The sequence below is a fragment of the Rattus norvegicus genome, chromosome 1 (genome assembly GCF_021556685.1).
Source record: "Rattus norvegicus strain SHRSP/BbbUtx chromosome 1, alternate assembly SHRSP_T2T, whole genome shotgun sequence".
Taxonomy (NCBI): domain Eukaryota; kingdom Metazoa; phylum Chordata; class Mammalia; order Rodentia; family Muridae; genus Rattus; species Rattus norvegicus.
In genome coordinates, this window is record NC_141534.1 from 209483063 (window position 1) to 209509330 (window position 26268).

Genomic DNA, 26268 nt, shown 5'->3' on the forward strand with positions numbered 1-26268 from the left:
GGCCCAGGGAGTTTCACAGAAGTAAGTCCAGCTTCTCTGGGCCAGTTTCCAATATGATCACACAACCTGGTCACATCAAGCCCAGTAGGGCTAGGGGTAGAACCTGTTCCAAGTGTCGGGGACCTTGAATATACACCTGTGTTTGTGATAGGCAGATGACCATGGTATGAAGGCAGGGCCTTCTGCACTGCCTTTGTCAGACTTTAGGGTGAAGCTAAGAAAGGCTGTCTGGAAGAGTCTGTAATTGTTCACATCTTCCAAACCCACATCCCACACAGGCCTTGCAAAGCAGTCAAGAAGCCTGAGCCCAGAGCCCGGCTGTCCTAAGGGATGGGAATTGTGTTTTTACCTGACTCACAGCAGGCAGCAGTAAGTAGAAAGGATCCCAATTTATATCCTGGATCAGGAAACCCCCATGCAGTGGGTCCTGCTGAGGGCCATAGCAGCTGTCTCACAGTAAACAAGAGAAGAGGCCTATATTTCACCATTGACTCCATGGCTTAGAAAAGTCCAGTCACTTGAGGGTTGCTTTCCAGCCTACAGCAGGTCATAGAAGTAATCCAGGCCTTGGCCCAGCTCCCAGATGGAGACCCCGACGCCCAGCTCCCTGGCTAGCTCCAGCCGCACCTGCAGAGACTAGGGGGCAGACAGAGGTGTAGGCACCTGCTCCACCCACTTTCTCACTACCCCCACAATATACCCAAAATTGTCCTAGTCATGGGGGCAGGGTATGGCCTGGAATCAAGCCCACAGGGCAGACCTTAAACACAGATGGCAAATACTGATACGATTGATGTCATCTGACCAAAATTCACTCCCACCACAGCATTAGCTGACAGCCAGAGCACATGGCACGTACCTTCAGCGTTGGGTAGAAGACAACGTGCCTCCCGCCGCGATTCCTGCAGAAGAAATGGGACCATGAGCCCTGCCTTCTGGCTAGGTCAAGGGCTACACTCTCCTTCCACTAGGATTAAGGTCCAGTCCTGGCCCCTTACTGTTCCCCATCCCCTGTTGCTCCCTCTTTTTTTTTTTGATTCTTTTTTTTTGATTCTTTTTTTTTTCGGAGCTGGGGACCGAACCCAGGGCCTTGCGCTTCCTAGGTAAGCGCTCTACCACTGAGCTAAATCCCCAGCCCCCTGTTGCTCCCTCTTAAGTGTCCTCCCCACAAGGCTTCCTGCCTACAACCTGGTGAGCTATAAGTCACTTACTTCTTGTACTCAAAGAAGTGTTCCGCAGCCTGGCTGTCCCATACCACACGGGGCCTGTGGTCCTTCAGCGTCTGTATGTACCTAGAGAGATCAGGTTATGGGTGAGATAGCCACATACCCCAGCCTACCCCTAAGCCCCAGCTCCTATGTGGCTATTGATGTCACTGAAAGAGTGAGCGAGCAACACGTTGTTCCTAAAGGTCCACAGTGAGCCAGCAGCACTTTGTGTTCTGTTCAGCCAGTAAGCTTGGCTGCTCAAACCTTGAAGTCCCACTGTACACATGTCCTGCTCTAGGAAACAGCACCTTTTGTGAGCCTCCTTGGGGAAGTCAATGTTCAGACCACCTACACTCTGCTCTGACTTTGCTCTCCCCCAGAGCTCAGATAATAAGTGATTCAGCTAATCTTCAACTTCTCCACCAAGCTGTGGGCCAAGGATTAGAAGACAGGGCTTTTGCCCGGACAGTGGGCAGAAACATTGGCTGTGATAGGCTGAGTGTCCCAGGCTTTCCTTTCCCCAGGTGGACACTGCTGCCTCACTTCCAAAGCTGTGTAGTGCTGCCCTTCCTGCAGAAAGGCTTCTTCTCAACTGCTTGGGCCAAGACTGCAGACCTATGGCACACAGCCAATCACATGCTGTACATCTGAGACCAGAATAGTGTCCCTACCAAACAAAGGCCATAATGGCCACAAGTATGTTAATAGATGGTTAACAGCTGGGAGTCTGCAGGTACAGGTCTCCTCCCTGATCCAGCAGCACAACCAAGACCTGTTGTGGGAAGGGGTGGGAGCTGTTGTGCAGCTGTAGCCTGAAGTGGGATGGACTTCAGGGCCATTAGTCTGGGCTCTGAGAGAAGGCACAGTAGGCAGCAGGGGCTCCAGCACCCTGGTGAATGAGGCTTGGGAACCTCCAGCAGAGGAGCTGCCTTCTGGATCTGAGTCGTGGTTGCCCACACAGCTGACATTGTGGTCCTGGTCCTTTATCTCTGACATCACACTAAACACAGAGTTCCACAGGAAACTGACTGCAGCCAGACACACTGCCAGGTCAATACCAACAAAAGCTATGTTGGGACAGGCTAGAGAGACAATTCAGCAGTTAAGAGTGCTTACTGCTCCTGCAGAGGACCCAAGATTGGTTCCTAGTACTCACATAGGAGCTCACAACTGTCCACAATTCTAGTTCCAGGAGCCTTGGATTTCTTTCCTTACCTCTCTGGGCATCTGGCATGCAGACAGAACACTCATACACATAAGGACAAATAAGTAGGGGGCTGGAGAGATGGCTCAGAAGTTATGAGCTGGGTTCAATTCTCAGCACACACATGGCAACTCACAACTGTGTGTAACTCCAATTCTAGGGGATCTAGTGCTCCCTTCTGGCCTCTGTGGGCACCATGTGGGCATGTGGTACATAGACATACATGCAGGCAAAACACCCACACACATAAAATAATTTAAAAAATACAGAAATAAGTAAATCTTTTAAGGTTAGGTTGTAGTTACTCCCACGGGTAGAAGGTCTGACGTTTCCACTGCCCTGATCTGCCCAAGATCCAATCCTGCAAGCTCAGGCAAGAGGGAGCCCCATCATCTCCTTAGGGTATCCCTCACATGACATCTGAGCTGAGGGCCAACTCCAGAAGGCCTTGAGTGAGACGGTGTCACAGGCTGACCATGCAGAGCTGGCAAGTGACAAAAAGCCTTTGGTTGGATCTGCTCAAGAGGTTCCTAAAATCAGGGAATGAATCATATCATTTGCAGAAAAATGGATACAATCAAGTAATCATATTTGTTAATTAAGTCAATCTCAGACAAGTATTAAATGTTTTCTCTTATTTGTGATTCCTAAATTTTATATACATATATATGTATATAAACTGTCTAAGGGACACAAGAGACTAAAAGTAGACAGAAGGGGTGAAGAAAAGGAGGGTAAGGATAAGAAGGGGAAAAGATCAATATACAATATATACATTAAATTTTTTTTTAAATTTCTTGAAAAACATAGGAGCTAGAAGCCAGCAGGAGTGGCGCACACCCTTAATCCCAGCACTCATGAGGCAGAGGCAGGTGAATCTTTGAGTTCAAGACCACTCTGATCTAGAGTGAGTTCCAGGGCTATACAGAGAAACCACGTTTCAAAAAAAACCCGAACAAACACAAAACAAAACAGAGCAAAAACCAGGGCCAGAAGGGTGGCTCAGCAGGTAAGAGTGCAGAGTGTACTGCTCTTGCAAAGGACCCAGACTCAGTTCCCAACATCTACACTGGGTGAGTCACACCTACCTGCTGGAACTCCAGTTCCAGGAGGATCGGATATCTCTGACACTTGCGTTCATACACTGCCCCTCCCAGTATATGGTCAAAAACAAATTAAAAATTGATTTAAGAAACAAAACAGGGGGGGTTGGGGATTTAGCTCAGCGGTAGAGCGCTTGCCTAGCATGCGCAAGGCCCTGGGTGGTTCGGTCCCCAGCTCCAAGAAAAAAAAAAAAAAAAAAAAAAAAAAGAAACAAAACAGGCCTGGTGAGATGGCTCAGTGGGCAAAGGTGCTTGCCACCAAGCCTCCCTCATATCTTGAGCTTGATCCTGAGAACCCAGACAGTGAAAGGAGAGAACCACCCTCTCTCTGCATGTTGTTCCCTGACCTCCACAACAGTGCCAGGGCATGTGTGTGCTTTCCCACCGCAAAGATAAAATAATAAGTTAAACAAAACAAAAAGCAGGGCTGTATAAGCAGGCTTGATCAGAATGTTCTGGACATGGTGACATGCACAGAGCCCGCTGGGCTGAGTAAGGAGGGACGCAGAGGCCATCGAGGGTGAGATGCATTCACAGGACGGATAGGAATGAGGACCACTGCTGGGCCTCATCTTCACCTGGCTTCTGTCTTTGCCATAGTTAGAAGCTTCTCATCACAGAACACAAAGTTATCACATTATGGAACTTGCTTGGCATTACAGGGTGGGGAGGAACAGGGTGGACATGCTCATTAGCACCAAGGCTGGCTCTCCATTTGACAGACTGCCTGGACCATGATAGCTTCCAAATGTACCACAGATAATTATGGCATCACCGTGTTTGGAGCATCAACAGCCCATGCTGGGAGGATCCCACACACTTCCTGGCCAGCTGGCCTTGATTCTTCACATCACCAAGTAAACTGTGGTTCATCACTAGGAGGAGTCTACGGCCTGGCGGCAGGGTGGAGTCAGAGGACACAGCTGAAGTGGGTTCAGCTTTCATGGGGCCAAAGGGAGGAGAAGCTGCCTCGTAAGTGCATGAGAGCCCACATATGCACAGTTGCTTGGCTATGATCAGCGTCATTATGCTGAGTCAGCCAAACGAGGGGCCCAGGACAGGCATCCTGAACCTGTTTCTGCTACTGTGAGGTGCCATAACTCTACAGACAGGCAATGAGCTGGCCATCCCAGAGCTTCACTAGGAGCCGTGGCCATACCAGTAAGGGACACTACTCTGCAGATCCTACCATAGGAAAGGCACAGATGGTCTGCACGGCTGGTAGAGGCAAACAGACCACAGCCACTGGCCTGGGTGAGCCCGCCAATCGCCCCTATCACAGGGCCTTGGCTCCATATACAGCTGAGCAGATGGTTAAGTGGCTGAACCATGTCTGTCTTGGAGAGGACTAGGGCTCTGTGCTAGAGGCTAAGATGGGGTGGCAGATCATACTGAGACCATGCTTGGGTTTTCACAAATATGGCAGCTGAAAGGCTGGAGAGATGGCTCAGTGGTTAAGAGCACTGGCTGCTCTTCCAGAGGTCCTGAGTTCAATTCCCAGCACCCACATGGCAGCTCACAATTGTCTGCAACTCCAGTTTCAGAAGATCTGCTACCCTCACACAAGCAAACGTGCAGTGAAAAACATCAATGCACGTAAAAATAAGTAAATCTTTAAAAGGGGAGAGTAACTGAGTCCTAAGGAGCTTAAGAGCTCACCTGCATCTCACGCCATGTCACTATCTGCCCCATGGGGCCATCAATAGAGGTGACCGAAAAGAAGGGGCTGCCTCCTGCTAAGCTCTGCTATTGAGGAGTAGTTAGACCCTAGGCAGTAAGTCCCCTAACACCTTCCCTACATGCTGTGCCTGGCCTGGGGACATGGGGACTGTAGTTGGCCTTGTCAGCAGGGACAGGTCTGCTTGTCTCTCAGCCCCCTCTCTTGACTGGATTCAGCTCCACCAGAGGGACCGGACTACAACACGGAAGACACTGACCCATGGCCCTGTGCCCTCAACCCGGAGGGAATTCTGCTTTGGGGAAAGAACTCACTGAAGCCTTTCTGAGGGCCTGGTCTATGAGAGGCCCTTTGCTCCCATACACAGGTCTACGAGAGCTTGGTGAGTGAGCAGCAGGCCGGGTGGAGCCCTAGAAGGAAGAATGATGTTGGCAATGTCAAAGGGTTGTTGTCACTGGCACGGTACAGCTTTTAAAGCATGGGGACTAACACTGAGTAAAGCCAGCAGGTGCAGATACAGACTTACCTGACCCGCTATGCTGCTACCTGTGTCTCCCATGGCCAAAGCTAATCAAAGAAAGCAGTGCAGCTAGAGCCGGTGCTGCCTCGTGAGGCCATCACTGAAACAGGCATGTGCAGGCCTGCGGGACCGCGCTCACTAGGATCCAGGTGTGAAGACGACCTCTACACAGTGCTCCTGGCTCTCCCTGCCAGTGCCAAACTGTATCTAAGAGGCTCTTCTTTGGAACCTCCTCGCTCTTTGTACAGGGCTCTGAGGCCAGCCCCAAGCCTGCCAGGAGTAGGGCACTGGTGGACCCTCCTCTTCCCAATGTCCAGATCTGCTGGGATGAGACAGCCAATGGCAGAGCCACCTTCAAAACTGCCCTGGGAATAACAGAACTTTAGGTCAATCAAGGCTTCATAGGTTTAAAGTCTCTCACAGCTCAAGGTGGGTCTCTACTGGCTTCTCAGCAGATGCACAGCCTGCTCTAGGGGTTTCTCATATCTCTGGTATGGGGCCCCCATGGAGTACTGTCCCATTCTATGGAAACACAACTGCTGACGAGCCTGGGCTGTCATGCCTGTTCTGGCAGAGGGGCTCATGACTGAGGTCTACACTTGGTCAGTGAAAGCCACTTAAAGTCAGGGTGCCCAAAATAACGACTTGGGAACCTTGAGGGGGAGGGAATTCTTTATCCACATCATTGGCTGTCAGATGATGCTTGCAATTTTGGGAGAACAAACTAAATAGAAAGCACAGGATCTGGAAGCTGGAGCTAGCTCATTGAGATAAGAGGATTATCATGGGACTGAGGCCATCCTGGGCTGCAGAGTAAGTTCCAAGGCAGTAAGTTCTAGGTCAGCCTGGGCTACAGAATATGACTGTTTCTAAAACAAAAGAAAACGAAAAGTAATAAAAATGAGATAAGGAAGAAAACAGGTAGTTTCTGTGAATTTTGGCAGCAGGGACAAAGAAGAACCACAGTACTGGATTCATCCTGCCTTGCCACCTGCTTTGCACACATCCCTGTGGGCAGAGACGAACAGGATAAAGGGATGAGAGCTCTTCACTTTGGAAAGACATGGTCTGAGAGGGGACCCTATGAACAATGTCACTGGGCAGCATACACAGTGTGTAGGGTGGGCTGGGAGCAGCAATTTGAATTACCCAAGGCATAGGTCCAACTGCGGTTGACAGCAATATCAGCAAGAAACAGAAACTTGGTGCCAACAGCAGAAGGAACAGGCAGAGAACAAGGAAAGGCTGTGAGCTGAAAGAGTAACCTTCCAGACATCAGGATGATTAATCCCAGATTCAGGCACTGGTGAAGACCCTACAGGACACCCCCAAATGAGAGACCTCTCTTACCTGTGCTCTTAGAAAGCTGAATTCTAAGTCAAGAGTGGACACCACACAGCTGAGGCACGCCCATAGGGGTGTAAAGGGAAAAGGTCTAATGGGTGAAGTAAGGCGTAAGCACAGGAAGCTTGTCTGCAGGGAGAAGCTGAGGTGGGGTCTGGAGGAACATTCTGTGGATCTGAAAGCCTAGCAACAATTGAGTATCGGGAGCTGTGCCACTCAGGGAAACTTGAGCAGTCCAGAGCCAGAGATCTGCCAAGAAAAGGCTCTAGCAGTCACCAAGCATCAAACTGCCGGCCGGCAGCAGTGCCTGTGGGACATTCCTGTTGTGTGCTCCTAGGTCTCCCTCCAGCAGGTCAGCCCCACAGCCCAGGATCAAGGTGAGGAGCACAGGCTCTTCGATAAGGACCCTTGAGTCGGGGTCAATGCTGGCCGGTTCTACAGCTGTGAGGATGGATGCCCATGGAACTCTGTCTGATCATTGATCCCAGGCCCAGGGAAGCAAGTGCCCCTGCTGGGTGGGCGTCCATCCTGCAGTCCTGACAAGGTGAGGCTGGGCAGGCGCGTCTTTCTGCATGGGCAGGCTGGCAAAGGCAACGAGCTGCCAGGCCCAGCCCCAGGGAGGCTACTTTCTCCTTCTAGCTGTTTCCCTTGGGTAGGCCCATGTCCAGGTTGGAGCATGCATGCCTATATCTTGTCCCACAGGAGCCATTAGCAAGATGAGGGTTGAGAGGTACAGTCTTCCTTCCCTAGCTGGGCAAATCCTGAAAGGCCAGGAGACTAAGAACAGCCTGTGTGGATATGTGTGCTCCCGAGTGGAGCAGAAGTAGCCTTCACCTGTGTGGCACCCCATGTCTAGTTCCTGCTGTACTCTTCTTCAGGCACAGGACATGGCTGTGGGAGGCTGATGGGATCCCCGACAATCTCCTGGAGAGCAGCCGGTGACCAGTCGCCAGAGCCTTAATAGCTTTTCACCCTGTCTGCACCATGCTGGGTCTTCTCAGTCAGTAAGCCTGCCTCCCTTGTCTGTTGTTAGACCAAGGCTCACAACAAAGCCAGCCAGCAGCACTGAGGGCTACAATAGCTATTAACTCAAGGCAGTGACAAACCCAGACATTGGAACGAGTTGTGTGAACACCAAAGAGTGCAGATGTGTAGGGAAGATGGAATTTACATCCATGGCTTTGGAGCATGGCCCACCCTAATGCCCCACCACAGAAGGACCAATGGAAGAATTGAATGAGAGGTGATCTCAGCTGTGGTGTACCTCCATAGACTATAAACAACCGGAGCCACAGAGACCAGTCCCAACCTTTCCCCTCACTATAAGCTCAGCTGAGGGCCAAATAAGTCAATTCTGGCTTTGTCTTTAGGCCAAGGTGGAGAGAACCTTGAAGCATAGATTGAATAGAACATCAGCACTTAGTACAAGGTGGGCAGCCTGGCCGCTGTTCACCTTTTTTGAATGTGGGGTCAGAAAGAATGGTTGCACCCAGTGTGCAAAAACACTTAAATTTCTGTTACTGAATACCATTCTCCATGGAAAACTACTAGGAAAGTGGGTAGCTTAAATGCTTCTTTTTTTTTTTTTTTTTTTTTTTGAAATGGGGTCTCTGTATGAATCCCTGGCTGGCCTAGGGGACAACAGGCTGTTCTGAAACTCACAGAAACCCACCTGACTCAGGCTTCCAAGTACTGTAATTAAAGGTATTTACCATCACACCTAGTTAGGTTTCTAAGCAACTAACCCAGAACAAAGACCCCAGATTTGTAAGAATGTTAAAAGTCACTTAATACTGAAATTCACTTCATCTAATACTCTCGGAGGGGTCCACAACAGCCCTCACTACCTGTGGAGGCCAGCCAGATTGACCCAGATCTCAGAATTTGCAGAGGGAGACTCTGAGCAGCACCACAGCTGAATCTACAGAAAGGAAAATCACGAACTAGACAACTTTTGGATGTGACACGAAAAGAACCTGGGTGGGGTTAAAGCTGAGGGGGAATAGGAAAGGACCCAGCCTCCTTGGACACAGCAAGAGAAAACACTGAAATCAAAGGGAAACACACCTCAGGAGCCCAGGGGCAGTCTCATCAGGCAAACACACACCACACTTGAGGGGACAGAGGGTGGCAGCTGAGGGACTACCGAACGTTTGCCTCCCAATCTTGCTAAAAAGTGAGTGAGTACACAGTCCACAGAGAGTTCGGTGAACACTGAGCACAGGTGACAGACGAAGTCATCAAACTGCTGAAACCCAACAGCTAGCACTGCAGCTTGATGGCAGTCAGGAGATTTGTACACAGGAAAAGCACAGGGAGGAAGTAAAAGCAATACTTTAAAATCCAGAAATGGTTCACTCTTTTAAAATCACAGAGCCAAGACACTGGAGACCCTCAGTGGAGGAAATAATGGGGCCAGAAAAGGAAGAGCCAGTCCTAGCCAGGCCCACTTGACACAGGCACCGCCCAGAGGACTATGTAAATCATGTCAAGCCCAGCCAGCCACGTCCAACCCTCTCCCCAGTAGCAGGACAAATGCACCATGGCTGCAGACCTTGGCTAAGGCACCAACACTGTGGGTGAGGTGCTAACCCTCAGGGCCTGGGGTGTGCCCAACAGAGGACTGGAGCTTTCTACCCAACCTATAGCTTAGACTCCACAGTCTGCAAAGCCCAAAAGAGCCACCCCCAATCTTCTTAGCCCAACTTTCCCCCTTTCCCAGGGACTGAAATCCATGATTGGCCATACCTGGAATGTGACCTGGAGGGCCCTGGGCTCACCTGGCTCCAATGACAGGCTCACGGGCATCCTTGGAGGCTGCATAATCCATGCCATAGAAGTTCAATCCCAGGAGGATCTTGCTACGCCACTGTGACTTGGGGTCTAGGACCTGAACACAGGCTCGGATCCATGACAATGGAGCATTAGGGCCAGGCCTGCAAGTTCAATGGGAAATGGAACCACTCTGAGAAGAAGGCAGAAGTCCTGTGTCTGACTCTAGTTTGGTCCTATAGGTCATCTACTTGGGCCCATTTCCTTCAGTGTTATGACAAATACCTCTTAAGAACTGGGAAGCCAGGTGTAATGGTACACATCCTTAAACTCAGCACCTGGGAGGCAGAAGCGGGAGATCTTATGAGCTCAAGGCCAGTCTGGTCTACATAGTGAGCTCCAGGACAGAAACCCTGTCTCAAAAACAAAAAACAAAACAAAACAAAACAAACAAACAAAAAAAAAAGGGGGGGGGGCTGCAGGCTGGAGAGATGGCTTAGTGGTTAAGAGCACTGGCTGCTCTTGCAGAGAACTTGGGTTCAATTCCTAGCACCCACATGACCACTCACAACCGTGCCTGTTCCAGGGGATCTGACACCCTCATATAGGCATACATATAGTCAAACACCAATGTACATAAAATAAAAATTAATTAATTAAAAAAAGAGTTGGGAAGAAGTTGAACATAGTGGCATACACCTGCTACAGGTATATAAGGCCAGCCTTGTATCCCAGGCCAGTCTGGGATACAGAGTGAGGGCCTAAACTTAAAAAAAAAATTCAGGGCTGGAGAGAGAGCAGAGAGCCTGAGTTCAGTTCTCAGCACCTATACACAGGCTCACATGTGCCTGTAACTCCCAGCCTCAGGGAATCCAACAACGCTGGCCTCTTTGAGAGCCCACACACATGCTTATACCCCCACTTGGGACACATACATGTATAATTAAAAATTACAAGATAAATCTTAGAAAAATGAGACTCTGAACACATCACAATTCTTTTTTAAAGGGGCAGAACCAGAAACACCATTTAAGTACTATAGGCAAAGAAGCATTAGCACCTTTTGATGGAACCCACAGGTGCTTTGCATGGGGCAAAGAACCTACTTGTAACCTCCCCATCCCTAGGGCAGTAGGAACATGTCTAAAATACTGAGCAAGGAAGGGTCAGCAGGGATGCAGCCAGGACCAATGCCCAAGGAAAACAGAAGGGGCAGACAGACTATGCTTATGTCACTGGTGACTAGGTTTCACCCAGGCAGGGACCTCTCAAAGAGCCAGCTCTCCCGAGAACGGGGCAGGAACACCATTAGCTTCTGTCTGGCAGCACTCAGGTGTAAACAAATTGACTGTCCATCTACACTGAGCCACAGAGCCCATAGGCAGAAGTCTGCTTGAGAGACTAAGGTGCAGGCCTGTATCTTCCTGAAGACCCACAGTACCTACAGTGCCCTACCAGCCCATACTCACTGCTGTGATGTGGAGTAGTCGTATGTCATGAGGCTGAAGCCATCTAGTATGGGGGCCAGCTGCTCAAACTCCTTGTGTGTAAACATGCCCAGCTGGTCAGTCCTGTGACAAGACAAGCATACCTACTTTGAGTTACTACGTATGGACGGTTGGCCTTCCTAATCAGAGTCAGAACAAGCATGCTGTCTGGATTCCAAGCCTGTAACCCCTTCTCCTCCCTCTAAGACAGTGGTTCTCAACCTTCCTAATGCTGTGGCCCTTTAATACAGTTTCTCATGTTGTGGTGACCTCCAAAAAATAAAATTATTTAGGTTCTTAATTCCTAACTGTAGTTTTGCTACTGTTATGAATTGTAATGTAATTAATACCTGTGTTTCTGATGGTCTAAGGTGACCCCAGGCTACTTTCCCTCAGGGATGGGGGCAGTGTGCTATTTGGCTGGGATCATACATACTCTAGGTGCTAGGATGAGGGCTGAAGTCAAACAGAGATGTCCCTCTTCCCTTGCCCCTGGAAGGTTCTGAGAGAAAGATGGGTAAGAGCTGCACATCTTACCTGGTACTTGGCCCTGTTCCAGAACCATTCCATAATGTGAACATATTCAAGAGGGCAGACAGACTTATAGAGATCCTAGTTGCCCAGACATGGCTGAACCATTTCCCTGTGTCCCCAGGACCTGGGCCTCTGTAAACACATTATCTTGGCCCCATACTGTAACAGTTATTCCTATTCCTGCTCCCAGTGGGGCCCAAACATTCTATCTAGAAATGTGATACGGGCTGTGGTATTCTTAGAGTGACAAGGGTTCACGCCTATATAGGCTCATATGTTTGAATATTTAGTCAGCAGTTAGTTGAAATGTTTGGGAAGGATTAGGAGGTCTTGTTGGAGGAGGTATGTCACTGGGAGTGGGCTTTGCGGTTTCAAAAACCAGGTCCAGTCCCCCAATCCCTGCCTACAGGTAAGGACATAAAGATCTCAGCTACTATTCCACTTCTTCTTTTGTAAAAAAAAAAAAAAAAGATGCTATCTCTTTACAGCAATACAATAGTAACTAAGACAGGCTCCCATGGCAAAGGCTTGCCTGCTCCTAGTGGGACCCTCATGTAAGACCCTGCCAATGTTTACAGGCTTCTAGTATGTCAGCCCCTGCTGTTTCTAGATCTGATGGCTCATGAAGAAAGGCATGAGCTGCAGCTAGAGGCTGGCAGATGAACAGCCTTTCTCAGTCCTACCTTGTGTTATGGATTCAGCAGTGGTACAGGAGCAAGGCTCAGAAAGGTTCAGAAAGGTGTGGCTGAAGGCTTTGGGCAAGAAGAGGATCCCAGGGCCTAGAAAGTTCCAAGCAGAGTAGCTACACCTGGCAAAGTCCCACACAGGGACCTGTGGCCTCACTCATGGCTGGGGAAGAATACCTCCCCGAGTGAAGACTTAGAGCAGTATCATTCAACCCCCAGACTCTCACGGGGAAGAAAAGCAGGCCTCTCTCAATGGCAGGATAAATCTGCACAGACATTTATACTTTGCACAGGGAAGGGGCATAGATCCTGTCGAAGACTCCCAGAAAGACCTCTTCCTCTGCTAAATCACACTGGTCAGACTGTAAGCACGCTGTGATCCCAGGCCAGAAGCTCAGAGGGAACTGCAGACAAGGACTAGTCACAGCAGACAGTATCTGCCATCTGCTAGGTAACAGCACTGCCTAAGACCTCGAATGGTACTCTCTACCAGTTGTGCTTCTTGGATCAGCTGACCTATCAGTTAGATATCATCCAGAGGTACGGGCAGGCCAGAGGGCATTTTGTGAGCCTCAAGGTACATGATTCTGCCCAGGCAAAGCTGGCCCCAGTACACAGTGTTGTTTGCTGTCACTTGACCTTCGGGTTCACTGTCTCTGGGCACAGACCCCTATGGTCACCTTTAGCTCCTCCAGGCAGGCTGCCATAGCACTTGCCCTCAGTGTGCTTGTTACTGGAACACCGAGCAGGCATGGATGGGGAGATAATGAGGGCTGAGGGCAGGGGCGAGAGCACCTGAAAAACAGGGGTAGGGCAGGGGTTCTGACACCAAAGGAGAGGGTGCAAGGTGAGAGAGAGAGAGACAGAATACAGGAACAGGTCTGGGTGGGAATGTTGGGAAGACCTTGGGACCCTGTGGGGACTACGTTCCTGAAGCATGCATTATTCCCAGAGGTTCCCATATGCAGTTCCTCACGGATGCAACCCAATTCCACAGGCGGGGCCATTAAGAACAGCCCACATGTCAGAATGGCCTTTTCTTTTTTTTTTTTTTTTTTTTTTTTGGTTCTTTTTTTCTGAGCTGGGGACCGAACCCAGGGCCTTGTGCTTGCTAGGCAAGCGCTCTACCACTGAGCTAAATCCCCAACCCCAGAATGGCCTTATTCTTAAGTGGTCAGGATAAGACACGATGAAGACAAACAGGAACACTGCCAACACTTTCCTGAAATGGTGCAACTTTCTAGGGTGCTAGCCATCAACAGGAAAGATGGGACGCTACTGGGCCTCTTACTACCCTCCTACTCCCACCTTCCCGGCTATGTCCTTTGGGGTTTCTCTGGGAATGTTATTTGCCCTTCTGACTTTGAGGAAGAAAGGCTATATATGCAGAAGCTGTTGCTAGAGCCATCCCTACCCAGCCTGCCCTGCTCCTGCCCCAGACCCCTGGGGAGCCTGGCCACTGAGCTGTTTCTCTTTGTTCCACAGCACCAGGACCAAACGAGCCCATGCTTGAGAGACATAAAAACAGCCTGCCAACAGGCCACACACGGCATGACTTCCAATAAACAGAAACCACTGCTCATGCTGAAAACCTCATGCTCTGAATTAATTTCTGAGGGAGGAAAACAATATAACAAAACACATCCCTCAGTGCCTGGGTCTTGAACAGGCCCCATGCAGCTGGGCCTTCCCATGGCAAAGAAGGAAAGTACCCAGCCCCAGCAGCTAGACACTTTTAAGTGCCCACTAAGGGCTAAAATGGGGCAATAGCCCAGGCTACCCTTTCTTTCCAATGATGAGAATTTCTCTTTTCTAGAGAGCAGGATTGTAACGACACTGGCCTGGGGCCCTCCAGTCACATGGCCCTTTATCTAGACACCCTATAGCTGGGAAAACGCCCAGATTGGTGCCAGGGCACACTGCAGCTGTAGCCTGCAGAAACTGTTCATGAACAGTGTGAGAGCTATGGGCCTGGCAGCCTCACCCCATTGCCATTTGTAACCTCAGGGGGAGTCATCAAGGCTGTCAACTCTCAACCATGCCCCAGGGCCACCTTCTCTCAGCAATGCAGCATCCTTTCTTTCCTACACTCCAACACACAAACTTTAGTTCCGTCTCTCAGCCCACAGGTTGTGCACCTCCCTCCTCCAGCCAACAATTAAGGCCATCTATAGTTGGCAGCGCTGTAATACTGGCGTTATAGCCAGACAGAAGGCACAGAGACTTAAAGACAACCCTTCCTGGAGATGCCCCATAGCTTTCATCTGAAGCTTCAGGCCCTTGCTCCTGTGACTCTTGCCTCCTCTGACTTCTCTCTCCATGCCCCCGGGTGGTGATCTAGGTCCCTACTTCCAGGACGACAGAATGGGTTTGCTGGTTTACCCTGTAGAGTTAACAGTCCCTGCTGCCCATCTTGCTCTGGGCTTGTTGTTCCTGTGATCTCTGTCATCAACCTAAGAGGTCGTCCCTAAGAGCTAAAGAGGCCAAGGAAATGGGAAAGGCAGGTTAGAGACTGATCTGACTTTTAACTTGCCATACCCCTCACTGCCATTCTGGCTAGTATGTTACTGGCCTTTGATGAATCCCAAGAGGCCGGCTAGAAGCAAACCTGGTATCTCCTAGGTCCCCAAGGTGGTGTGTGCTAGCCACAGTAGGTGTGGGGATCTAATTAAACTACATCTTCAAGGCTGCCACTCTGTCCTGGTTTTCATATTGCTGAGTGTACCCAAGTAACCTTGGAAGAAGTGCTCAAGGTCAGCATGGCTGAATAGCTGCCCAGTTCTAGGGCAAAACCCCAAGGGTCTACAGTGCTGTGGCAGCCCTTTCCGTAGCAGCTCTGACTTAACCTGCCTTTGGTGACAAAGTGAATTTTCATTTGATGACTAGAAGCCACCCCTACTCCCCACCCCCCCACACCAGAGCTGTCTTCCTGGAGCAGCTTTGATGAGGCAAATGACAACATGACTGTGTCCTGCTGAAGACGCAGGCGCAGCTGCTGACTTGGCTTTCTTGCAGAGGTGGCTGGGAGGGGACAAACGAGGAGGACAGTAAGGACCCCCATGCCCTGGAGTAGTGCCAGAAGAACCCTCAGTGCATTCAAGGCAGAAGGCTCATCCCAGTGCCACAGAGCCTCAATCAGCTAAGGGCCCTGCTTTCCCTCAGACTCTGGCCACCTCTTGGTCCTTCTTCCAGCCCCTGCAGATGCATCCCCCACCCCCCACCCCCCACTCTGGGTACCCGCCAGAATCCCTCTCCTCATGGCCACATGAAGTAAACTATGTGCCTCAGTCACTGCAAAGTGAGTGATGCAGTTGGTTTTGGCTTCTAAGTAAGCCCTTTGGGCAGAGGACTGGGAGCTTGGGTGCAGATGCTTGGACAGAGATCCTCTCAAAATCTAGCACTCCAATGACCAGAACATTGAGAGGAGTTTCCACAGACGCAGAACCTGCCACAGGTTTCTGAACTGTTCACCCAAGTTTCTGCCTAGCTATGGCATCCCATCCAGCATTGTATACCAAGAAATCAGGAGATGAGTGCCTGGCAGAGGCAGCTGACACCACAAGTCTAGAGGCTTCTGGGAGGCTGTGACTCCCTTGTGTCTCTTCCACCTGGGTCTACAACACTGTTTGTTCAGCCGAGGAAGGAAATGTCCTCTCTGCTCCACCCTTTCAGCCCTAAGCAACTTAAGGATCAGGGGTCAGATAGTCTGAGTGCTCACATAGAGATGCAGCTTGGGGACTAACACAGGCCCCGATCCCTGGACAAACCTGATCTGGGTTTCTCTCTCCTTGGCAAGGGTAGGGTCACTAAGATACAGGTGTAGACCTGGCCTGGGACCCACCAAGACAGAAATGGAGTCCTCCTCACCTAACACCTTGTGGTCAACTCAGCAGACACAGTAAAGGGAGGTGCTAATAGAGACGGGTTCCAGAGCTAGAGTACCCCTGTACAATACCAAACAAAAGACAAACAGAACAGAGCCTCACTGCACACATAGGTTCCACACATTAAAGCGTAACCTGGTCTACATGGTGTGTCCGGGCCAGTCAGGGATATAGTTGAGATGCTGCCTCAAAAAACAAAAAAAAAATAAAAAATAAATAAACTGACTTGAGTTAACTTAGCACCTTGAGCAGCTGTCACAGACACTAGTTGCTGGAGACCTACCTGTGTCACCTAGCACTTCTAGAGCTCCTCCTGGGCAGAGTGGCATACAGCTCTCATGCTTTCTACCTTCCAGGTTACCTAGAGGCACCAGAGCTCACTGCAAGCTGGGCCTGAAAGCAATGTGGAGAGCCTGCTGCTGTACTCATCAATCCCTTCTAATGGGCTGAGAACCGAGGGAAGGTTATGGAGCAAACTCAGACAGAAGGCAGACATCCACAGCACACGAAGGGGTCTTGGCACACTCCAGGTCGGAATGAGGGAACTACCTTGAGCTGGTGGGTCTTAAGCTTTGAACTGCCTCAACAGTAGCACCTGTAGTGACAGGTGACACTAAGTGACAGAGTAGGTCTTTCAGCAACTAGTATCCCTGGTAGCTGCCCAAACACTTGCAGGTACTACATTGATTTGAGAGGGTTTTAGTTTGTTTTTGATTTTTGTTTTTTTTTGTTTTTTGTTTTTTTGGTTCTTTTTTTCGGAGCTGGGGACCGAACCCAGGGCCTTGCGCTTCCTAGGTAAGCGCTCTACCACTGAGCTAAATCCCCAGCCCCTGATTTTTGTTTTTTTAAGACAATACCTCACTAACTCTGGCTAGCCTAGAATTCATCATGTAGACCAGGCTGGCCTCAAACTCACAGAGATCCATCTACCTCAGCCCCATGAGTGCTGGAATTAAAGATATATACACCACACTTGGCTTTCACCTTTATATGAGACACCGTGTAGCCCTGACTGGCCTGGAAGTTGCTACATAGATCAGGTTAGTCTTAAATTCACAGAAAATTAATTTCTCTTCTAAGCATTCATCAACTTGCCAATGACACCGCAAGTCCTGTAGGCACATTCAACTAGATCCAGCTACTATCATGTCAGATGGCTGAAGGCTCAGAGATGACCAGAGAGAAGGGTACTTCTTCTAGTGTGTAGGCCAGGGAGCTTAGCATCCATCTGAGGGTTTAACAGCCAAATAGATAGGGCTGCCCTTGGAAACTTAAATACCAGGATGATTTCTAGGACTACTACCCAATAGTTCTACCTTCCATGCCTGCTCCTGCCTGCTGTGTTCCAGGTCTATCCCTGGTGACTCTGAGTCTCCTATTTCACAGTGTTGTTATTTCTAAGTCAAACACTGGTGATTTCTAAGAGAGGCTCTAGGCAGGGTAGACATAGGAATCCAAATGCCTTGGCTCCAGTTTTAGTACCTAGGTCACTACATCCTGTCCTCAAAGTTCCAAAAGAGCCACCTCACACGGCTGGGATGGTAAAGAGCCAGAGTCTGAAACAAAGGCCCTCAGTGGCTCTAGTTGGCAGTAGCTTGCCCAGCTTAGTGCAATATGCTATAGGCATACTAAGTATTGTTAGCCTAAGAACTGAGTATGTGCCTCAGAGCCCTAGAGCATTAGATAATGAGTCTAAACTTGTGGATTGTCATGCTGATGAATTCCTCAATAGGGAATGTCTATTTTGAGGGACAAGACAGGATACAGTTGTAGGTCAGCTTCCCCCTCCCATACAACCCAAGAAGAAAGCAATTAGCATCCAGGCTGTTTGTTTGTTTTGAGTGAAGAGTTCATGTTGACAACTGAGCCCTTGAGTAACTGTTTCCCACCCTTAGGGTGCACTTACCCAGGGGTGACAGCAGGTGGGATGACCAGAATGACCAGCAGCCTGGCCTGGTGCAGCGCCTCAGCCAAGTGAGTAAGCATGTGAATGAGGCCTCTGTAAGAACCAAGTAGCAAGGTTAGCCCAGAGCACTGTGGGGCTCCCTGACATCTACTGCATCAACAACACAAGAGATGGAGCCCCAGCCTTAGGCCCTGTTGCAGAACTACAAGTCCTTCACAGGGTTTTCTGTACCACTCTTCAGTGTGAACCCATGAGGGAGCTGAGGGAAAGGAGACCCTGTACCCCAGTTGAACCTGCCTTTCTTCATACTTAGGGATCCCCAGAAAAGTGGTGTTTTCAGGGCACTGAAGGGCCAAACACTGACCCAGAGAAATCTTAGTCATCTTCAGGCAATGGACTACTACGAAACACTTTGAGCAACATACCAGGTAGGGAAGGAAGACGGTGCAGAATACCTCAAGTCGATACTAAGAGAACAGGGAGCAAGAGATGGGGAAACCAGACAAGGTAGAGGAGGCAGATGGTTGTATACCTCAAGGACAGATGTCTGCTTCCCTCCCCATGTCCTGGGAGCCCACTCCTTAGCCTTCTAGTGGACTGCCTGTGACATATTCTACACCAGCTTTGTCCCTGAAGGTGACCATCTTAAAGGAGTTGACACAATCCAACTGCTATGAGGTCAGGCTTGCTATGCTGTGCTCACTCAAGGAAGCTCTACTATCTCTTTGTAAAGAAAGTCTTCCCTCCCTCTGCATAGCTGGACCTTCAGGAACAGCTTCATCTGCAAACAGGTCGACAAGTCCTACATTTGCACAGCCAAAGCTGAGTCCCTAATGGCCACGAGACTTGCCCCTAGTACATCTCTGCAGACAGTCTAGAGTCCTCTCAGAGCCAACTGTGGACAGCAATGGCTTCATTCTCCCTGATGTGACCCAAACAGAGCTATAACTTGTCAACCTAAGTATCAGTGATTCCAGTGTGACAAATCTAGCGATGAGCGGCTAAAGGGAACTTAAGTCCCACTGTCTGTCCTTCTTTGGTCTGATATACACTTTGCAGGGTGCAGGTACAATACATCTCTTATGCAGGTGAGCCAGGAGAATGCTGCCCACGTGTTGAAGTAACAGAGGAATATGGAAAGCCAACCCCACCAAAGGAAGACCCTTCTGCCTGACTGCAGGACAATAGCAGGGTGATCTTTTTCCAGTGTATATGTAGGAGACCTAAGGACTAAGAGGTGCCTAATTTTTGAGGCTTTTAGAAGACAAGTATGAGCCTAACTCATCCCTCTCAAGGGCCCACACTACAGCCACTCTAGACACAGGGACTCCATAAGCGTACCCCAGACAGGGTCTGGCAGTAGACTTAGCTCATAAAAGACTTAGCCAGGGGCTGGAGAGATGGCTCAGCGGTTAAGAGCACCCGACTGCTCTTTCAGAGGTCATGAGTTCAATTCCCAGCAACCACATGGTGGCTCACAACCATCTGTAAAGAGATCTGATGCCCTCTTCTGGTGTATCTGAAGACACCTACAGTGTACTTATATATAATAAATAAATAAATCTTTAAAAAAAAAAAAAAAAAGACTTAGCCAATAGATCCTGCAGGTGACATATCTCTGAGCCTGTACCAAGTGGCCAATGTATATGACCGGAAGCCACTGAGTCCAGCTTTAGGACTGGTACACTGGGATGGGACTGCAATGGGGCAGAGAATATAGGTACTTGGTTGGCAGGCTCTCTTCCATATTGCTGAGGGATCAGCATCTTCCAGAGACAAGGTTACTACAGAGCTGATATGCCCAAAAGTCTACTCCGTTTCCAGCAGCCATCACTTCTCCTGCCACTGCTGCCAACCACATTTTGGAGAGGTTACTACGTAAGACCTGTGGTGTTTGCTGGGATGAGCCCTGTAAATGGAATTGCTTCCTGAATTGGGCTGGCTAAAGCCAGACTGCTGCCCATAGCACTACATACATTAGGGGCCCTAACTTACTTCATGGGGATCAGGGGGTTGGCACCTTCCCTGAAGAGAGTCTTTGATGGGGAGCCTAAGAAGACCAGGATACTAGGCAGGATCTGCTCTAATAGGAACCCAAAACTAGGTGGCCTTAAAGGCTGCCTGCATAGCCTTTCCTACCATGACAGATACTTGTGACATATGGCAATCTGAAGAAAAGTCCCCAGAGATAAATCACACAGTTCCTTGACACATCCACTATGCTCTGGGAAAGCTGGACAACTGGCTGCCTCCTAAGACCAAGAGTCATGGGCCCTATCATCACCTTTTACTAAAGGCAAACACATATGTACCAAACATGTGACTTGGCTTTTCAAATCCAAGATAGATAAAGGGAGGCAGGAAATGACAAACAGAGCAGCACTCTCCTTAAATATTTCTACTGTGTCGTACAACAACTAGACTCCTCCTGGGCCAGTGTCCTGCTCTGCAAATAGCTCTGCACTGTCTGTCCCCTGAGCACAAAGGATCATGGAGGCTACTCCCACCGCCACATCTCCTACTGCAGACTCTGAGACTCCCACCCTGGACCTCCCTATCTGAGATTAATGAGCTACTGGGAGGGAGCCTAGGCACAATGCAGTTGTGTCTCACTGCCTACTTAATGTGCTGAAACACAAATAAATTATAGCAAATCTCTGATTAATACATCTGTAGTCTCCAGAGTTAAAAGAAAGGCTGGCTTGCAGTGGAGTCAGCTTTGGTGGGGCCCTCTGCCCAGTAAGGACACAAAGCTGGGTCTGGAGACGTGACATGGCCAAGACTCTGGGGCTGACTCTGAGGCCAGAGCTGTGGTCCTTTCAGGGGTACTGCAGGCAGAAGATTCTCACTAACTTCTCCCCCTGTGGTGGTCTCTGATTGGGGTCTTTCATCAAGGGCAAGGCCCAGTCACACCTGGCACACCCTCACGGCTCCATCCCTTCATCAAATGTCCTCCTCACTCCCACCCCTACAGCACTTCACCTCACCAGAACCTCCTTTGCAGGCTACAAGAGGTTCGTGTGGGGATGCTGCCTCCAAGTGGACAGAGTTGAGACCTACAGTCTTCTGCATAGAGCAAAGGCTCTAAGAATAACAAAGGGGAAGGAGGAACCTCCGAGACAGTAAATGGCTCAGCCAATTCTGAGCTGTGGCTTAAAAAGCACAATCAGAACTCCCTTATGTAAAAAAAGGAGGTGGAGCAGATTCCAGAGCCACTACGGCCCAAACAACTGCTATGAACCATGTAGACCTCTGCTAAGGGTGTACCCAGACAGCACCAGTCCTATGCAGGGCAAGATCTTCTTGTGTCATCTTCTAAAGGGTAGAACTCCCATTGGCAGAGCTAAATAAGGTAGCTGTTTCAGGAGCCAAATAACCTGAGTTAAGGATCAAGGAGAGGCCATTCCTCAGTACTATAGCCAGCCTCAGGCTGTGTTGGAGCTGCTGGCACTTTGCACAGTTCCCTCCTTCCTGGTCTCACTGGCAAAGGGTAGTTGGATCCTGTGAGTTTAAGGTGTGTTGGCTGCTGGCTGGTACTGTGGCAGTAAGGAGACATAAGGGCCTTCTGCGGCCTCCTCCCCGTAGACTGATGGCTCCTATGTACTTGGACATTCCTTCCCCAGTAAGCACTATGACCATCACACCCCAGGTGTTGGCCACACTCAATCAGCCTCTTTTTAATGTCCCAGGCAGTATCCTTTGTGCTCAGTGAGGAGATCTCTACATGGGTCCAAGCTGAATGTCTACAGCATAGACCTATCGACCCTTCTCTCATTCAGTTCTCTTGGGTGAGGATCCCCCACTTTCTTTAGCCAACCTAGAAGGGCCTCCAGACTAGCACAGTGATGTGGTCAGGGCAAGCTGCCAGTCCCATGGCTATTCATGGCTTCTCTGGGTGGGCCTCCATCTTTTATAGTTTCCCATCTCCACCCCAGAGCCCAGAGGCTGGGGAAGGAAGGCCCTTCCAGACAGATTCTCTCTCCCTTGGTCCTTCCTCTGGCTTCTCCAAACATAGAGGCCAGAAAGAGAACAAAGCAGCTGCCCACATCCCAACTTACACATGTTTCTGGCTCAGCAACTGGCTCCAGACCTCCACCACAAAGCCGTCAAAATGCTGGTTCTGAAAGAAATGGGCAGAGGAGGAGAAAGGGGGATCCAGGAGGATTGGGTAAGACAAAAGAGACACCACTGGCTTGGCCCACATGGCAAAGTAGCCCAGTCACTCATGAGGCAAGACTAGCCCCTCTGAAGCAGGCAGCATGGGGAGGGGGTATGCCACAGTAGCCAGAAGGGCAGAGGTGTTCAGCTGCCCACACTTCTCCACCCCTGCAGTAGCCCAAGCATCCTGATGGCCAGCAGGGATGGTCTCACCTCCAGAAGTTATGGAGTTTTAGCCAAAGGAAGTTTTCTGGCCCCAGAGATAAAAAGTTTCCCACCTCTGAAACTCCCAAAGCTACTAGCCAGAGGAGGTCTGGCCTGAGTGGGGTTTATGCTATCCACCCTGGAAGACATGGGGTGCATACAAAGATACCCAAGGAAAAAGTCAAGCAAGAGGAGCCAGGTCATGCTACCTATAATCTCAGACTTGGGAGGTAGAGGCTGGTGGGTCAGAAATTCAAGTCTAGCCTCAGCTACATAATAAATTCAAAAGTCAGCCTGGGCTTTGTGAGATTCTGTCCCAAAATTTGTAAATAAAAAAAGCCACCGAGATAGCCTAGGAGGTAAGGGAGTTTTCTGCCAAGCCCGAGAGCCCGAGTTTGATTCACATGGTAGGAAAGAGTGAGTCCCGCAAGCTGCCCTCTACCCTCTACACACGTGCTGTGTCATTCCCCTCTACACACATGCACAGAAAAATAAATAATGTGTTAAAGAAGAGGAGCTGAGGGGCTGGGGATTTAGCTCAGTGGTAGAGCGCTTACCTAGGAAGCGCAAGGCCCTGGGTTCGGTCCCCAGCTCCGGAAAAAAAAGAACAAAAAAAAAAAAAAAAAAAAAAAAGAAAAGAAGAGGAGCTGAGCAGTGGGGCGTACACCTTTAGCCCCAGCACTCTGGAGGCAGAGGCAAGTGGGTCTCTGTGATTTTGAAGCCATCTTGGTCTACAGAGCGAGTTCTAGGATAGCCAAGGCTACACAGAGAAACCAGTCTTGAAAAACAAACAAACAAACAAACAAACAAACAAACAAACAAATGAAGGCTCCAGGTGGGGGCCCTTTGGGAGCTCCAGCCAGAGAGGGAAGCAAAGCAAGACAAGGGGAGAAGTTGGGAGCAGACTGCACAGCCTGTCTGGGGAGCAGGGGTCTGCTGGCTGATGCTTCAAGCTTTGTCTGAGCCCTGAGGTCCTGAGCAGCACACAGGTCTCACCTTTGCCACCTGTACCACAGTCTTGCTGAGCTCTTCTATCTCATCCTCACTGTCTAGGACGCTTCGGAAATCATCGTAAGTCCAGTCTTCAAACAGAAGCCGAGGCACTGGTGGCAGGAGAGAACACACAGAAACACTGAATTGCCCTCTGCTGCTCCTTGTCTGCAAAAGTGTTCCCTTGGCTCCCAGACCACTCAGACCAGTGACAAGCAGGGAGGTCACCCAAGCAAACACGGATCTACCCAGTGCAGACATCCTATGCTCACACAGTCTGGCACAAGGAAGGAAGGAATAAGGAGATGCTAACCTAACAAAAACCTCTGGGCCCTCCTTTTGGGAAATTGGCTGGGCTAGACCCCCAGTTCGTCTGGGTCTTTGCTGCTAGTGCTGTCTACCTCATTCTGACCTGATGGTTTCCACAGGGTGGAATGATGAGTCCTCTCCTGTCACTGCTTCTGAGCCTCCAGTAGCTTCCTCTAAGCCTGAGCTCCATATGCTTCCTCTGCTGCCCTCAGGTTCCTGCTGTTCTTTGGGAAATTTTTCCTTCCCATACCAGCTATGAGTCTCAGAGGCACAGGCAGGGTAGGGGCAATATCACCCTTAGGCCCAGCCTAGGGTCTGGCACCAGGAATCTCAATAACACTGGCTAGACAGGAAGAATGAAGGAAAAGGGAACAGTATGCAGGAAAATCACCAGCCAAGGAGGGAGGTGTTGATGGCCAAGCTCAGCTGAGCACTCAGAGCATTCAGGGGAGAGATATACCCTCATGTAGCACAGTCTAGGTGGGAAGGAACATGCAAGGACCTTAGGTACCTGTCTACCCACAGGGAAGTTGTGCTATCAACATGGTATGGCTGAGGCTGCTCTCCTGACCATGCCCAGGCCCACTGGACTCACCTATGCGCACGCCTTTGGCATGCTTCTTGACAGCTCGCATCCACCCTGTCAGAGACGAAAGGGACAGTAGAGGGCATTATGTGCAGTCCAAAGATCTAGACCATTCCTCACTCCTCTCCTGGCCCAGGGCAACCTCACAGTCACTCCTATCCTCCCTCCACTCTGTTCCACTCCCTCTTCCTGCCCCACTCCCTTCTTCCCATTAGCTTCCCCAGATCGTCACAGCATTGGGAAAAAACCACTCCTGGTCTCAGAACTCCAAACCCGCCAACCCTCTTTGTTAATTCTGTCAGAGGCCAAATGTGGTTCAGCTGTGTAGATTATCTAGGTCCCTTCCAACAGTGTGTGTCATCACTGAAGTGTCCTGATCCAGCCTGTCTTCTCTTTGGACACCAAATGCAGAGCACTAGGAAGAGAGAAAAAGGGGAGCCAACCATTCACTGCCCAGCTGCACAGCTCACTCAGAGCCTGCCTTCATACACTTACATGCAGTCCTGACATTCAAGAGAAGGGATGTTGGACAGTTCTTGGCATTAGAGTCAGAAAGGAAAGGAAAGATTCAAATTCCCAGTGTCCTTCAATCTGTCATCTCCAGAATAGTATCTCACTCCCTGTAGCTGACCAGCCTTGCAGACCTCACCATGTGACCACCTTAGGGACTGTCTTTACCTGGCAGGCCATTCCTCACACTCTGCACACCTGGCTTCATTCTGAGCCCAGCCGTGTGGTACAAGACAGCAAACTACATGTCTATCACATTCACACTCAGTTATAACCTGGTCACTCTTGATACCTCTCAAGGTCACACTCCTACAATCACATCCAGAGTCACACACAGACAGGTCTTGAACTTGTAATTCTACTACTTCAGCCTCCTGAGTAGCTGGGATTAGAGACGTATAACAGAGTCATAATTGATATATTTATATATATTCACACTGATACTCATTAGTCATAATACATAACCTAGCCAGCTGTGGTGGTGCATGCCTTTAATCCAAGCACCACACAGAGGCAGGTGAGTCTCTGTGAGTTCAAAGTCAGCCTGGAGTTCCAGGGCAGCCAGAACTACATGGTTAGACCCTGTCTCAAACAAAACAAAACAAGTACATAATCGGAGTCAACATACTCTCAGGCACTCAGACAGACAGACCAATAGACACACATACAGACAAACACACACACACACAGACACACACACACAGTCTACACTTTTATACTCACACAGACACATTTACACTATCATATTCAGCCTTCAAGGCAAGTATAGATAAAAAGGAAGTAGAAAAACCTTGGTCCACATCATGGAGGCCTGTGATTTCAAACATCTCCCGACCACGTCTCTTCAGCTGCAACCAGACTGGTGAGATCTGTGTGAACTTGCTCCCAAAGACCTTGGCAACATCATAGCCATGGCTGTTCCACTGGCAGAGGAAGAGAGGGCAGACAGAGAACAAGTAATACATACCCGCACTGCTGTGATGCTGTCACTTGATGCCTTGGACATGCCCAGGACAGCCATCAGTATCACAGTGCTGGACTTGAGCTGTCACCAGTCCCCTGCCTAGGCTTCCCTCTTCCACTCTGCAAAACTACTGGGACTGCAGCCCACTGTCTGGGGTCTGAGCTGATGTTCCTTCACCAGGGCTCTACAAGCCCCCACTGTGAACCAGACAGCACTAGAGC

At 49.7% G+C, this 26268-nt stretch overlaps 1 protein-coding gene across 8 annotated transcripts in view; it reads right to left on the reverse strand.

Annotated features, from left to right (window-relative positions):
- Window positions 1–370: 370 nt before the first annotated feature.
- Window positions 371–26268, reverse strand: part of Chid1 (chitinase domain containing 1) — a 35114-nt gene continuing 9216 nt past the window's right edge. For 3 of the 8 annotated variants that reach the window (NM_001047854.3, NM_001421299.1, XM_087660178.1), the window contains 10 exons: window positions 25874–26006; window positions 24583–24627; window positions 23685–23791; window positions 22385–22446; window positions 18327–18419; window positions 11299–11400; window positions 9838–9993; window positions 1212–1292; window positions 860–902; window positions 371–636 (listed from right to left, as the gene is read on the reverse strand). In NM_001047854.3, the coding sequence (NP_001041319.2) occupies window positions 538–636; window positions 860–902; window positions 1212–1292; window positions 9838–9993; window positions 11299–11400; window positions 18327–18419; window positions 22385–22446; window positions 23685–23791; window positions 24583–24627; window positions 25874–26006 (921 nt within the window). In that variant the 3' untranslated portion in view covers window positions 371–537. Of the gene's footprint in view, window positions 637–859; window positions 903–1211; window positions 5604–5719; window positions 6079–9837; window positions 9994–11298; window positions 11401–18326; window positions 18420–22384; window positions 22447–23684; window positions 23792–24582; window positions 24989–25873; window positions 26007–26268 lie in introns of those variants that run through there. The other 5 variants (XR_015687479.1, XR_015687480.1, XR_015687481.1 and 2 more) reach the window with 4 other exon arrangements.